General features: G+C 44.2%; 1 protein-coding gene across 1 annotated transcript in view; it reads right to left on the reverse strand.

The window, feature by feature from the left end:
* Positions 1-15,659, reverse strand: part of PAH (phenylalanine hydroxylase) — a 41,940-nt gene that overhangs the window by 24,755 nt on the left and 1,526 nt on the right. Inside the window, exons 3-4 of the mRNA XM_075074985.1 lie at positions 12,420-12,527; positions 1,492-1,675 (exon numbers count right to left, since the gene is read on the reverse strand). Of these exons, the coding sequence (XP_074931086.1) occupies positions 1,492-1,675; positions 12,420-12,527 (292 nt within the window). The remainder of the gene's footprint in view (positions 1-1,491; positions 1,676-12,419; positions 12,528-15,659) is intronic.

Below are 15,659 nucleotides of genomic sequence, written 5' to 3' on the forward strand. Positions count from 1 at the left end.
CTGCTTGAGCAGGGACACCCAGAGCAGAGGGCACAGGAACGCATCCAGGCGGGTTTTGAATGTCTCCAGAGAAGGAGACTCCACAACCTCCCTGGGCAGCCTCTTCCACTGCTCTGTCACCCTCACAGGAAAGAAGTTTTTTCTCATACTGAGGTGGAACTTCCTGTGTTCCAACTTGTGCCCATCGCCCCTTGTCCTGTCATTGGGCACTATTGAAAAGAGTCCAGTCCCATCCTTTTGACACCCACCCTTTAGATATTTATAGGTATTTATTCGATCTCCCCTCAGTCTTCTCTTCCCCAGGCTGAACAAACCCAGGTCTCTCAGCCTTTCCTCATAAGGGAGATGCTCCAGTCCCCTGATCATGTTGGTAGCTCTCCAGTGGGCTTGCTTGAGCAGTTCCCTGTCCTTCCTGAACAGGGGTGCCCAAAGCTGGGCTCAGTACTCCAAGCCAAAAGGAAGTCTTCAATAGATTACATTTTTCCACAAAATGGCATTGTAGAGGCTTGACAGTACTGGGTACTGAACAGGCATAGATTTATTATGAGGATGGGGTGGGAGAGAAAAGGAGGCAGATCAAGGCCTGGATTTCTCAGGGGAATTGATTTACCATCTACAAGCCAAGTCCATGCATGCACCTGCAGATTTTGCTGGAACTGTTTGCTCTTTTAAATTGTGATTGAGTTTATGTGGGCTTTTTGACTCAGGGCAGACAGTAACTAGACAGATGTAGTGCATCCCACATGGAGATCCTTGTCTCTTTTCTTCTAAGTTCTTATGTGGGCAGAGAACATAGGAAAAGGCTAAAAGTGTACAGGCCCTGCAGTGGCTTTCAGTGCTCAGTGGTCCAAAAGCTATGGGATGGTAGTCAGAGATTCAGGGGATATGTCTTTGGGCTTGATAAGCTAATGTATCTGTGTTAAACATGGCAGCTTGCAACCCACCTGCACCCTTGTTATTCCTTCATATTACAGATGTGTGTTAAGAACAAAAGTTGCCACCCTGCATGACTTACCAAAAGCTGTGTATATAAATGCTGCCTGTTTTAAAACAGAGCAGAGACCAGGAGCAGAAAATAGATGTACCTGCAGCTTCCTGCACCATTGCTTAGGGATTTACAAGTTGAGCCCTTATACTGTAATTCCAATTATTATTTGATCCCCATTAACTTCTGCACATAGTGTAACAGGCTACTGCAACAAGGCTGTCTTTAAGAGACTGTGAGTTCTGCCAACCAACCAGACAGATGGCAACATAGCACCTATTCCCAGGAGACCTAGTCAGAACCACGGCAAAAGATGGAGCGTGGCAGTTTACACTGAGAGAAGACCTTCATATGAAAAGGCTTACAACATAGGCAAAATAGGCAGAGGGAGGGAAACGCGGCCATATCAATCCAAGAGAAACGCCTTTGCTACAGGAAAAAGAAGTCATTTAAGTATATGACATAAATATTCCTTGTCAATATTATCTTTGTCAGTGTATCCTTACCAGTGTCCTTCTTCTTCGTTCGTGACAGCTCGTGGACCGTTGCTCCAATATCATTTCTCAAGGACTTGATGATCTTGTCCAGCGCTGGAACATTCTTCCCTTCCAAGTTAATGAAGAATTCATACTCATCTTTGTTGAGACGGGAAGGTCGAGACTCAATGTGGGTCAGGTTTATACCTTTCTCCTATAAGAAAGAGAGATTTTGGTGACACAGGTTTTGGGGGAAGAAATATGACATAAAAACTGGCTAAAATTCATGTGTTAGTCAACAACCCGTACTATACAATACAAATAACTCAGAAGTAGAGACTTGCCTCTGGTGGCCAGTGGATCGAGGACTTCGTAACATGGAGAGAGACAAAAAGGAAGAATGAGAAGGATGTGGGATTCACCCTTGTGCAGAGCACCAACCTAAAGACTATGCACTACATAAAACTTTGAAAAAGCTGGAAGCAGGATACAAGTTTTAAACGGGCTTTGTATTGTAAATGGTGACACCAGTACCACAAGTACATAATGGCAGCTTGTCTGGGTTGACAAGAACATTTCCCCGGGATCAACATAAGGAGTAGGCATTCCACCTGTAGAGAACCCTCTCATAAGAAAGCAAGTGTTATATTTATGAGCATCTTGAAAGGAGGTTGGAAAAGCAAGCAGCTGGGTGCCCTGTGAGATAAGCTTCTGCCAAGCTACTGCACAGTCACCTGCAAAACCACCTGCACAGTTTCCAGGGCTGTGAGCAGGTGTTGGGCAGAGATCCAATGGGAAACATGGATCTGCACCAAAAAGGTAGCCAAAAAGGTTTGTGTAAATAAAAACATGTGTGTAAAACACAATCACAGAATCACAAAATCACAGAATTGCAGTCACTGAGGTTGGACCAGGCCTCTGGAGATCATCTAGTCCAACAGTCTGCTCAGGCAGGGTCCACTAAAGCAGATTGCTCAGGACTCTGTCCAGTTGGGTTTAGAGTATCTGAGTATCTCCACAGACTGAGATTCCACAACCTCTCTGGGTAACCTGCTTCGGAGTCTGATCACTGTCACAGCAAATAAATCTTTTTTTTAGCATGGAAATTCAAATTCCATCTCACCAAATATCTTCACTGATGACCAGCAGCATCTCCTAGCTCTGAAGAAAAGTATCATTGGCAACTGTAGTCTTGATGACTATGGCCAATGGGTACCTGACCTCAGACCACCATCATGTCAATGTGTAAAGAAACAGATAGCTAAAACTCCTCTTTTTCCAGTCACTTAATCACAAGTCCGGGAAAATCTACCTCAGCTTAGCTGAACTCAAATGTTTTCCTGGGCACTGTAATTTGAATATGAAAATTTTACTTTTTTTTTTTTTTTTGAGAGAAACCTTTTAAACAGGTTTCAGTTGGTACTGACTTGAACCACCTGACCTTCCTGTCAGGCTCACACTGGAGCCACGGTCATGGCACGCTGAGGCTAAGTCTGGCCTTCTGTCCCCTGGGAGGAATAGACAAAAACCCTGGAGGAAATTTGGGCCTGAAGATCAATGGCAGAAGAGTCAGAGGAGCTGATCCACAGTGCTCAGCAGCCCTGGAGAGGCTGTTGGTTTGCTGCTTTCAGGCTTAAGAAGACCCCAAACTACATGGGGTGAAATGATAGCCCCCCTGGTGTCAGTGTCAAAATCCTTACTGCACTGGGGTCAGGATTTCATCCCTGAAGAAACACTGCAGGGATCTACTTGTGACCTACAGGAAAGAAAGAGGGAAGCATTTTTCTGTACCTCCCTCTACTTTGAGCTTCTCAAGCCCTTTAAGGTTTTCTTTTCTCCTTTCAGTGCTTGCACAGCACAGGGGGGCATCTGGCCATCAGTGGCAAAGGCCTCATTCACTCCACCACAAAAGGCAGTTTATTACTTGGTAGGAAAGAGCGTGCATGTCATTCCTCTGTTTCCTGAGTGTCACACGCTACAGATGAACTTAAATTGTTTGGCTAGATACCAATACAATAAGTTGAAAAGGTCAAAAGCACATTCGCCAACTGCTGCTCTTGAGAGATGGTGTCCTCATGGGGCCGTCTGGGGGACAGAATGGCTACCACTGTCCTGGACCCCAAGGACAATTTGTTTTAGGCCTCCAAAACCCTGTTTCACAAACAGACTGCACATTGTACTCTCCACTTGGTGAGGCGCTGGGAGATGAGACGGCCTAGGTCTGGAAGTTCAGATGTCTTGGGGCTGGAAAGCTTTTGACAGAGAGCTGGCACAGAGGGGTGCCGGCCCCTTTGTCGAGGCCACACCATGAAGAGCAGTGCAGCAACTTGGGGCTGGCACCTGGAGCCCGGGGCCATGTGGCTGCTCTGCAGAGCCACTCACAAAGGTGGAGAGTGGACCTAAAACCTCCCCCTGTGCAAGGGCTTGGCTCAGGCACACTGGGGTGCTGCTTTACTTTCACCTTGCACTGATGTGTTGGGTTGTTGTATTCCGTTTCTGTATAGATTTACAGAGGAATGGGGTCCCAGACCCTGTTTGGGCTTTCTGTTTTGCAGAGGCTGTGACAACATGGACATCTCTTCAGTGGCCGGTTAGCCCCTGCTTCCCTCCCCCACCCACAAATGTTCATCACTGCCTCAACAACCCTCCCTGGAGATAGCAGAGCTGTTTGACAGATCACACAGATACCTCAACTATATCTTTTTTTTTTTTTTTGGCCAGGTGTCTTTTCCACTGTACCAGGTCTCCAACCTGGCTCAGTGAGCAGCAGTGCAAACCTCAGTGCCCACAAAATGAAGGGAATGGTGCAGGGGTTGGGAATGATGAGACAAGCTGCAGGGTGGGCACAAGGCATGCTTAAGGCAGCAGGAGCATCAATGCCTCCTAAAGTATTACCACAACCTAAGAGAAGACAGGGAGGAAATAGCTCATGGAGAGAGTCATCTTCTTTCTTACACCTGGGATAGGCAAAACAGCCTCCTGCAGAGTGTGAAGCTGGTTTGCTGTTTATTTGAGGGGTGCCTGCAGCTCGGCAATGTGCAGAGCCAACCTGTTACTTTCTTGTGCCAAGGCTCCAGGACCTCACGGCAGAGAAGCTGAAGGGAGAACCCTTCTGGTCACCTGTTTTCTAAGCAAGAATTCAGCAGCATACCTCCAACTCCCTGAGCTGGCGTTCCTGTAGAAACATGCTCTCATACACTGTGCCTTGCTACTAAGCTCCTGATTTCAAAATATTTACAATGGCTCTGTTACTAGAGTTGCTTTACAAATCTCAATTTCATTCTAGTCCAACTACTCCATCTAGTGTTTAATCTTCATAGTTTCACATTGTTCAAAACTTTATTGCATCCTCAGTATTGCCAAACTTTGCAATTGCATCGGATTTCTCACACTAGTTGATGCTTTATTTAAATCTCCAACTTCTGGAGACAAATGGTTACCTGAGAAAGGACAATGGGGGCATTTTTTGGTTTAGTTGTTTATTTTGAGCTGTTTTCAATCTGTCTGTGTTTTTTAGTAGAGCTTGAAACCTTGGCAACGTATGCCCTCAAAAGACAGGTAATAAAAATTTCGTATTTATTTTATGGGACTTGATGATTTCTGAGCTATTTTTTGTGGATGGAACCTAACTCCTAACCTAACTGGTTTTGGAAGACCTGGGCTGTCACATGTTTGGGGCTGAATTCACACCTGAACTATTAACATTGGTCTCTTCTGCCTTTCCTGTTTTAAAGCTGGTATGAATCAGATGAGCTTATGGCTTGACGTTAGATGTGCCTTTGATGAATTTGACCCAACATATATTGCAGCTGCAAAGAACTTGCAGCAGGTTGATGCTTCCCTACTTCTCCTCAGGTTTATGACCAGCATAGAGGTTGAGTCTCTCCTACATGGACACATGCTATCATACAACCACATACCTGCTGGAGTGCTTCTGTGTTGGTAGAGGAGGGGCACCTGTTCACCTTGCATTTATTTCAAAGCAGTGCACTAGGCCATTTCTACTATACTTTTTAGCAAGTATTAACAATTCAGAACAGATTTTGCCTTGAGGACTGATGGTACCATTAGGTTTAACACCTAATGGAGATCACAGGGGTATAGTATTGCCAGATCCCTTGAAGTTAGCAGAAGTCACTCCAAATTTCTTGCATTTTTTTGGTAAAACCTCCACTTCTGGCGTTGAAAGATCTCAGCTTTCATTATTTGAATATCCAAATTAACTGTACCTCTATTAGAGAAAGAAGTCTCAAGATGTTCTCAGAGCTCAAAAATCAAGTTAGAACTAAGTCCATTTTGTGTAAGTCATGATTTTTAATGACAGGGTTTAGTGATACAGATACCAGTTAGCAACAGAGGCAATGGGGGATGCAAGAGGAGATTATCCATCTCCCTGCCTTCCTTACCCCATGGTGCTGGATCTCAGCCTTGGCTCCCTCTCAGAAGCCATGAAGCAGCTCCAGCCCCTTCCCCAGCTTATTCCAGTTATGCCAACCCATGGAGTATCTCCTATGATGCAGCTGTCCCACACAGGCAGGATCAAACCAGCCTGGTGTTGCACTGCATTGGCAGTCTTGCAGAGGCCATTGCCAGGATAATTTAGTCCCACCCTCAGAGAGTTTAGTTGCTGATCATTGGAAAAGAAAAGTTGTGTTTTCATAGCTACATGAGGAAGCTTTCAGTGGGGATAGATACTTTCTGGGAATGTTATGAGCTACTGCTTCCCATGGCGTTCATATGTCCTTCTGTTGACACATTACTAAATGCTCCTGTATACGGTTGCTAAAACTAAGTACAGCTGTGAAATCTGTCTGCAGCTTGTTTTCATGACTGTTGTCATTAAGTAAGTTTGGCTTCAACAGGAGACCCCACACTTACCAGATGAAGAACCGTCGACAGCGCTATGGTGCTGCTAATAAACATTGAGTGAGAACTTGGGTGAAATATCCCAAAACAAGGATTTACTTGCACTTTCCTAATACAAAAGAAAAAAAAAAGTGACATATTCTTTTAACCCTTGTCATTGGCTAGTTCAGGGCTTCCTGAAGGAAGACACTTTCAGAAGTAGAAACTCAGTGCCTAATTTTCACAGGAGATCAAGGGAGTTAGGAAGTTACAGTGATGCCTTCAGCCATAGTTTCCCAAAGTGAAGGCGAAGGCAGCCATCTGGTTCACTTCACTGTCCAAGGGCCTGCTTCTCAGCTGAAGCCTGTGCTTCCTCATTTCCTCTTCATATCTGCTAGTGTCTTCCTCGCATGACAAGGTCATGGAAGCAAGGGGAACCAGAGCTGGCCCATGGCAGCAAAGAGCTCCAAAGGGCAGCTGGCCCTGGAGAAGCCCCTGGTGTCCGTCACTTGGCACTTTTGCTCCAACCCTAAAGTTTTGCATGAGGTGTTCGGCACAATCTAGCCACAAAACATGTGGAGCAGGACAAACCCAAAAGCATATGAGACAGCAAGTGGCACTGCATGAGCACCTAGCAAGAGGGCACTCCTCTCTTTAAACTCATGTTGGTTTACTAGCTCAAGGAGTCCTGCCCTCCTGGCCCTGGAAAGAGAGCTTAGACTGAGGACACAGACTTGGAGCAGTGAGTTCAGGTGTAATAAAATGATTGTAGCTGTGTATATACATATTGTGATGAAAAAAACAAGCCTCTTGGGAGAGGCATGCCTGAGCTGTTCACCTATCACTGCAGGCACCTCCAACACACCCCCTGGCCAAAGTGAATGCTTGTTTCTGCTGATTTGGAAACAATCCAAAACACTGCAGAGCCAGTATCTTTCCAAGGGACAAAGAGATAACAGTCATTTTGGACTTTCTGCTGAATAAATTAAGCCTCTAAACAGAAAAAGAGCAGTCTTCTTTGCTGGCTTTGGAAGTGCAGGGTCTCATTTAGTGCAGCCCATTGCTCTCATCCAGTCCTCCCATGGGGCAGTAACATACTCCAGGAGCAAAATTAATGCGGCTGCTTTTCACGTAGAGCCCTACCCACTGTAAGTAACACCAGTGATGGCTGGACCTTGTACTGAAGTCCTGCTCTGCATTTGGGAAGACCATGTCAGTGAAGAAAAGATGGAAGATTCCTCTCTGAGAATGGGCTGAGCAACCTTGTGACATATTCCAACCCAATGTTTGCCACATACTACAGCTGACATCCTATACCACTTCCAAATCCATCAGGGAAAGAACTTCAGCAGAGATTAATACATTCACAAATTCATGTGGAAAATTTTCAATTAAAACTGAGGGCAATCCTTTTTGCATATTGAAATGCTTAGTTCTGATATTTTTTAATGATCAAACTTTGGAAATGCCAATCTTTGAGGGGGACAAGTTTTTTTCACTTTTTTTCTTTCAGAATGAACTTTGTTGTTGTTTAAAAACTTATCTCAATTTCAATAGGCTTTTGTCACTACGGAGAAAAATAAACCTTTCCATCAAGTGTAACATTTGGTTTAACCCAAAATTCTCTGCATTGCTTATTCAGTTTTGATAAGAAACCTGGAAGATTTCTGTCTTTTTCTGGCCTGGAATTATATACTGCGACTTTTTGATTTGTCTAGAGAATCAAAAAAAGAAACATAACTCCACGATAACTATTCTGTCTTCCTGATTTCAAGCATGATATTCTGTTTGTGTGTGATGTTCTGTTTCAGACTAAGGTATTTTTCCAAGTTTTGGCTTCCTAGTTATCATCTCCTGCAATAGCATGAGACAAATAAACAGCATATGGCTGCACCAAGCAGTACCTTAGCGTATAGCAGGTCCTATTAAAATGAAGTTGGTGTAAAGACTTTGCTGGTGGGTTTATGCTGTCTTGACAGCCACTCTCAATGCCTGCAATGAGGACAGAGGTGTTGCCCAAGCAGAACCTATAAGGAAGTTGTATGCGCACTAGGACAAATAAAGATTATGGACAAACAGGCTTTTCAAGTGCAACATAATTGGGTTTGATGAGCAGAAAGTGAATCTTTACCACATCCCAATATACACACAGAGCAACTAGTGTGGAAGCAAAGTGAATTCAGTTTTAACAATCTGCTTATTGCTGGACACGGTCGAGGTGCTATTACTTTACAGCACATGTCAGAGGGTGAATATGGCCCTATGGATGCTGCCTCACAACGAGGAAGGTGTAGAAGGGAATGCAGGGACTCTACTGTCAGCAGTGGCATAGGGCATCCTGGATACAGAGCAGTCCAGGACGAGCAGAATCACGCAGCCAGGCAAGGATATGCAAAACAGAGGGGAGACAAGAACCAAGGGTCATAAGAGCTTAGGAGAGGGCTGAGGTCTGGTGTTGGGAGGGGTCTTCCTGAGTGCTGCTTATTTTTTGTGTGTAAGACTGGGAAAGGACTCTCCTCCTACCCAAAGTGTTTTTTAACCCCTCCATAGACATGGTCCGGGTTTGATTTTAAAGACAGAAATGCTTTCAACTTAAAAAGTGATATAGTCTTTCTTTTAAAATGTGCCTCCCCTTCTGCGGGTCCAGCCCTTCTTCCATGCAGACTGCTTGCTCTTTTTGGACATTGTGCATTGGCCCAGCACTGAAACGCATTACAGAGCATATGAATCAAGAGTAAACATAAGAAAAAAGTGGATATAATGAAGTACACTTTGGACATAAAACCAGCAGACATAAGGAGCTGAGTACGTAGAGATTGCTCAGAAAAAAAGCCTTCAAGCTATATAGGAGGAATAACAGTTGGTCACTGTAGCCACGTACTTGTGTGTAACTGGGATCTGAACAGAAAACAAGAGTTTGGGTCCTTGAGCAAAAAAACAAATGCGAGAGCATGCAGCACTCTGTCAACTGCACAAGGGATGTTTGAGTAGGACAAACATTAATGTTTCCCCAAAACACATTGACATTCTCTTAAACTTGGTGTCTCGGTTACAGGATGTAATTCTGTGTTGTGAACTCTCTCTCTGTAGCCGCTGGCCTTGTGCCTTCACCTACCCAGATACAAGGCTCCTCTACCTTCTGTCCACCTTGGCCCACAATGGGGCCTCACCCAGTTCATCTGGGTCATGTTTGGACTACTGTGTTTGGAAGGACTACTTCCTTCCCTGGGAGCTTTGGCTGCTGGGCAAGTGCAGATTAGGTCTGGACTGGGGAGTAGCCATGGTGCTTGATTTGCCATCAGTCCTGGACCTCCTGATATCCAGGCACAGGGTCAGGCTGGAGGACAGCGGGGCTCCCTTTGGGCTCTTTCTCCCCATGGACACCAGGTTGTGGTGGGGGCTGGCTGGCCAAGTTCCACCCCAGCACAGAAGTAGAACATGGGCAGGATGTGAACCTGCATTCTGCATTCCAGGCAGGGACACAAAAGTAACTGAACAGCCCTCCCAGAGTAAAAGAAATTTTTTTTCCAGCTTTTAAACCAAGATGATGATGAACCTCCCCAGGTCCACACAGACACCTCCTTTACAGAAAGGCAGTCTGGCTGCTGACAGCACCGTAAGATCTCTCCTTTCTTTAGGCATCCCCTTAATTCCCTGTGTCTCAGTCTGGATCTTGCTTCCACACTTTCTTCCCTTTCTTGAGAGAGGTTTTTTTTTCAAGACTTTCATATTTACAGCTCTCAGTCCTCCTCCTCCCTTCTTCGTGTCCCAGAGTAGTTTTATAAATTGGCTAGAGAAGAGGCAAAATCCTCAAAACCGGTGCTGGAGGCACTGTCCCTTAATCACTTCCAAGCACATGCTGGGAGAAGGAGAGGGTTGAGCTGTGCTCTCCGCCTGCATTCCCACATGTGAGTGCCCAGAGAGACAGACCCTGGCAGCCTGGGCAATCTGCAGCCCCAGCAAGGATCAGAGTGGGTCTGAACATGCCATGCATGACCATCAGCACAAGCAGCCACGCCAGGTCTAGCCCTCTGCAGGGGCCAGCGGCTGCAGTGCCACATCTGCTCCAGGGAAGAGTCTGATCATATTTTGTGGCTTTTGTGTTTTCCTTTTTCCTACTTTATGTGGTTGTGTGAGGCAGCAACAGCCAGAGCAGTGATCCCCATATCTCCTCCCTGTGCCACCCCTCTAAGACAAGCCCTCTGTGTTTCCCCAGGCCAGCACTGAACCAGCAACGGAAATCTTGAAGACAAGGGAATGGATCTCCCTGCCCAGAGGAGCCTGCCAACAGAAACCAACTTCTGTAACTAACCTACACCTCACAGTTGATTTTATCAAGCAGGGAAGGGGTACAAAAGAAAAAAAACCTTTTCGAGGTCATCCTCCTTGTCCCCACCCTCCACCTTCCCCATCTGAGGAAACTGTGTCACTGAGCACAAAGTCCATGTCTCTGAGGCATATGGCCTGGGTGGGAAAGGGTGGGGGGCTGTCTCAGCTATGCATGTCCACAAGTCTTACACAGCTGTACACAGGGCGAGGTTGTTTGCACTGAGTTAGAACAGGCCAAGGGCTGATCTGGTTTACACATCCCAGCACTCATGAATTCATTAATGAAAGCCCTGAGGAGCTGAAGCTGCAGGTCAGGCTTGTACCATTAAATCCCTTCCCTGCAGGCCTACTACACTGCCAAGAGCATGCAAAACTGGCGTAAGAGCTCCAATGCCCGCTCTCTTGTCAAGCCTTGGTGATGGGAGAGGCTGCAAGTTTGCACAGAAAGAATTGGCCTCATTGCAAAGGGAAACCACCGCAGTGCAGACATCTTTAGCTGAGCCCATCCCCTGAACCACGATTCAGCCAGTCTAGTTTAGGTACCTGTTTTGGAGCAAGAAGAGTCATGTGCAAGCAGCAGCTATCTTTGTCCTTCCTATACTAGCTCCCCTGCAGTTTTTCCTTTAAGGCTGATAGCAAATTGGTTAGTAGACAGCAATGAATTTAACAAGACAATATCAACTGGCCTCCTTAGTTCACCTACAGGTATGGACACTGCTGACATACAGACATTTCGCAGGACTGTATTAGAGTGGTCAATTCAGAGATTTAGACTAGCTCTGCTGCTGTTGGTATGAATTTCCTTTCATCTTAATGAATCAAATATGTCCTTTAACTCATAACTATTTTTCATTTGTACTAATACCACACAAACCTTTCATTCCCTAGCCAATTCAGTTTATGAATGGAAAGTATGCAGGCCACAACTTTTACAGTGTTCTATAGAAAAAGCTGCTTTCAGGCACAACTATTACATGATGATGTTCTTAAAAAAAAACACAAAACCAATATAACAGAGTGTATTTGCTTGGGAGCGCAGAGTACACAGCTGTGTGTGTTGCAATGTAGCCATCCTGAATTTCAAGGATTTCGTGCTTTTTAAACAGCATCCATGACATCTGGGAAATATTTTTGGAAGAATAAATAGGCACACAATGTCCTGAAAGGTAAACGGCTCCTTGTTTCTCCAAAAGTTTTCCAAATCAGTCAGCACAAGCTGCTGAGTTCATTTGGAGTGAACAAAGTGCAAAATGCTGCCGTTTTTATGCTGTTTTGTAGGTACCAACCTTCTCTGTAGAAGTACCTAAAATGGGACATGGTGAGCTTATTTATATCAGATTTACTGAGGTAAATAAGGGCTAAGAGGATGGTGGCTGCACCCAGTAGAAATACTGCATGCAACATGTGCACTGCGAGTCACACAGCTCACATGCAGGTTATATTTGCCTTTCTACACACATACACATATCTATATATGCACACACATATACATATAAAATATATATACACACATACATGCATATATACACATATACATACTCAGACATCAATCTCAGGTTATGGCCCAATTCACTTCTACCACTTACTCAAGCAGTTACAGTGGAATATCTCCTTCTTAAATGGGAAAACCAGGACTTTTAACCCCAGAAAAGAAATACACTCTGGTTTCCCCCTTTATGGCAATGAAATGGAATTACAAACGTGACCACAAATACCCTGAGCAAATGTTGCCAAAATGCAAAAATGTAGAGACCTGGACAGGTCTCCTGAAGGAAAATATTTACCTCAAATGTGCGCAGAACTTTAGCCAATGCCCCAACTTCTTCTTTCAAAGAGAATATCAAAGAGATCACACCATTTTTATTTGAGGACTCTTCAATGTACATAGATTCCTGAAAGAAAAGAAAGCAAACGAACAAAAAAAATGTGCACTCACCCTAGGAGTCAGTTTTGCTTTGCTCCATTTCCCTTTTGCATGGCATCATCAATGTAAAGAGGGTATAAAGTTGCTTTAAGTGGGAATCAAGGGAATCTGTTGCTGCCAGAAGTAGAGCAGCTCTGGGGCTGCTCTGATTTATGATGGTACAGACGTAAATCCCTTCTCTCAAACTAGGCCCCATGTGGGACTGAGGTAGTCAAAAGGGCATGAAAATAGCCTAATATCATCTCTGTCTTGCTTCACCTCTCAAGTGTATCAAGCTCAGGGATGACTGGAAATATTACTGCACTTTGGTTTCAGCTACAGTGCAAAGACCTTCCCTCAGGCTCTCTTTTCATTAGCGCTCAGGATTGAGCAGAGCAATGCAGATGAACTCTGTGCAGAGATGCAGGCCATGATCTATGTTTCCCTTTAGTTGGGCTTGTACCTTCTAGGTAGCTCCAGGAGAGGTAGTATTCACAAGAGGGAGATGAACGATGTTTTAAAAATAAAGTAACAACAATAAGGAACAAAAGAAAAGGGGAAAAAATGTTGCAGCGAACATTTCGATCTTCCCTAAATCCCACAGTGAGTAAAGACTCAGTTAGAGCAAGATATGTTTTCATTTATGTTTGTTCCCTTTCTCTTACTGATTTTCTGCTCTGCAAATTCCAAAAGGCAATTTCCAGTATTCCCGAGCAAGGAGAATGTTTATTTTAACTATTCTGATGGTTCTTATTACCAGAATGTCTTAGTATGTCTCAATACATGTACTTCTTTCTACAAAACCCCTGATAAGTAGGAAAGATTTATTCCACCACTTCAGAAACAGGAAACTGAGTCCTGGAGTGGGGCCAGAGTTTCAAAACAAGCTAAGTAATTGATATGGCAGGTAAGTGCCTGCTGAGATTTCCAGAATAGCTTAATTTTTCTGATGTCAGAGTGAATGTGATACACAAACTTTTGGAAGTCACATCAATGCCTTATTTGTTGGGTTGTTTTGTCTTTTTGTTTTAACGTCTACTGGCCTTGGGCGAATTGCCCTTGGTTGGTATTTCAAACCTTACACCAGACATCTGCAGTGCAGATGGATACTGATGTAACAAGTCCTGGGCCAAAACTTGACTCAAGGTATCCATTCAATTTTTCTTTATGAAGATCTGTATCTTCAGTCAGAGCCTGTCCTCATCATAGCTGTTGCTTAATTTAACATATAAATCAGGGTATGAAGAGTCTCAGTTCCCAAATATTGTCCTTAGAAAAGACAGTCTTTGTAGCAGACAAATAGATAATCAAATCCAGCTGCCCTGAAGCCATAAAGCTCTTGGTGGGACTACAGTTTCTGAGGCAGTGTTATAAGGAACTGCCTTCTTCTGTAAAGTAAATAATTGCTGGTTCTTCAGGCTGTCTCCGAGGCTGCTGCTAACATGATAATTCATTGCCAGAGACTAGCAACAGATTTTTCTATCTGGCTTTATTTTCAGAGGTCGGAAAGGCTATCCAAATGTTTTCCACCTTTATAAGGAACCTCTAGTGGGAACTGTGGTAGAAATACTGGTTTTACGCACCAGGGGGAAGTTTGTCACCTGTTCAACTGTGACACTTCTCACAGCATCCCTGTGTCTCCTGGGTCCTTACCCAGCCAGGGAGCCAGCCCAGCTCTCACATGGCAGGGACCAAGAGGAAAAGCACTCAGGAGTGATGTGGCAGCTGGCTAATGAAACCCATTTACACCTGAAGCAAGTACGAGGAAAAACAATGACAGGAGTCTGTCAAAAAGCAAAACAAATGTCAGTATTCTGGAAATTTTCTGATAGTTAGTGTAACCAAGACCATCACCTGCCTACTGTCCATGCGTTGCATTGCCCTTCTGTTTTCCCCTACCACAACCAAAACTGATCTTAAGGACAGAACTGTGCCACACCAGTGTCTGTCCGATGGACCGAGAATTTGGTTTTCACGGTCTGCACTGGAACTGTTTTAAAAGCCATGCATTTTAAAGGGTATTTAAAATACCCTTGCCAAAGCATGCCATGTGGACCAACTTCTATGGCAGGTTGACCTAAATCTGTGTGACAAAGGAAGAATTTGTGGTTTGGACATCAGCAGGGGACATAATGCATGATTTGAGTCTTGCAAGGTAATTCTGATGTTAATTGATCTTTTTATACTGTGAGATTACCCAAAAATGCCTTAAAAACTGTCTTTCCAACTCAGGTAGATTCTCATTCATCACTACCCTTGATGCTTTGTGTTCAGCAACTTTCAATCTGCCCTCACTCATTTTCCCACTCCTGTAAATTGGTTTATGCTGGTGCTTAAAAGTAAGACACATTGCAATAAGGAGTAGGCACTAGGCCTGCAAACAGAGTGATACTTGCGTAACTTCTTGCATCTACATGTGCACTCAGTTCACTGGAAGGTCTTTGTACAAACGTTAGTTCATGCCTGAGTCTGTCCACAGAGCTGACAGCTTGCATTGCAAGGGGAAAGAAGAGTAAAATCATTGTTTTCCTGGTACCCAGTTCTTACCAATATGTACAGAGGCAATATGCATCATTCCACACTGCAGACAATATACAACAGCATATACACTGGAGGTAATACATATCAACGTACACACAGGCACATTTATTGCTGAGCTTTTTGTAGTACCTATGCAGAGTTTTAACTGTTAATCACAGTTCATCCATTATTAATTCTAATGCTAATTTCTTGTTTTTCAACCTGTTATATAGATAGCAATTGCATCTTGGGGTAGTTCTACTGTTATGACTGTGTTTACAATTAAGAGTTGAACAAACTGCTTCATTGACATTGAAATATTGCCTATATGGCATGTGAGGGATAAAATAACCACTTGGCACAGAGATTGATATTGCCTTCCTGATGCGTGGCAGTATTGGAGATCAGTAACACAGACCTGTCATCCTTCTACTCCATTTCTGAGCAGATTAGATAAAGCACTTCAGAGTGCTTTCAGGGGGAGTTTGGACTGCAGTGTCAGTGAGAGAAAAATGTCACCTCTGTGTCGCAAATTCCAGACTTACTGGATGTACAGAATAGTAGGGAAAATTCAGAAAAAAATATATATTTCAAAGGAAAC

The sequence above is a fragment of the Phalacrocorax aristotelis genome, chromosome 1 (genome assembly GCF_949628215.1).
Source record: "Phalacrocorax aristotelis chromosome 1, bGulAri2.1, whole genome shotgun sequence".
NCBI lineage: Eukaryota > Metazoa > Chordata > Aves > Suliformes > Phalacrocoracidae > Phalacrocorax > Phalacrocorax aristotelis.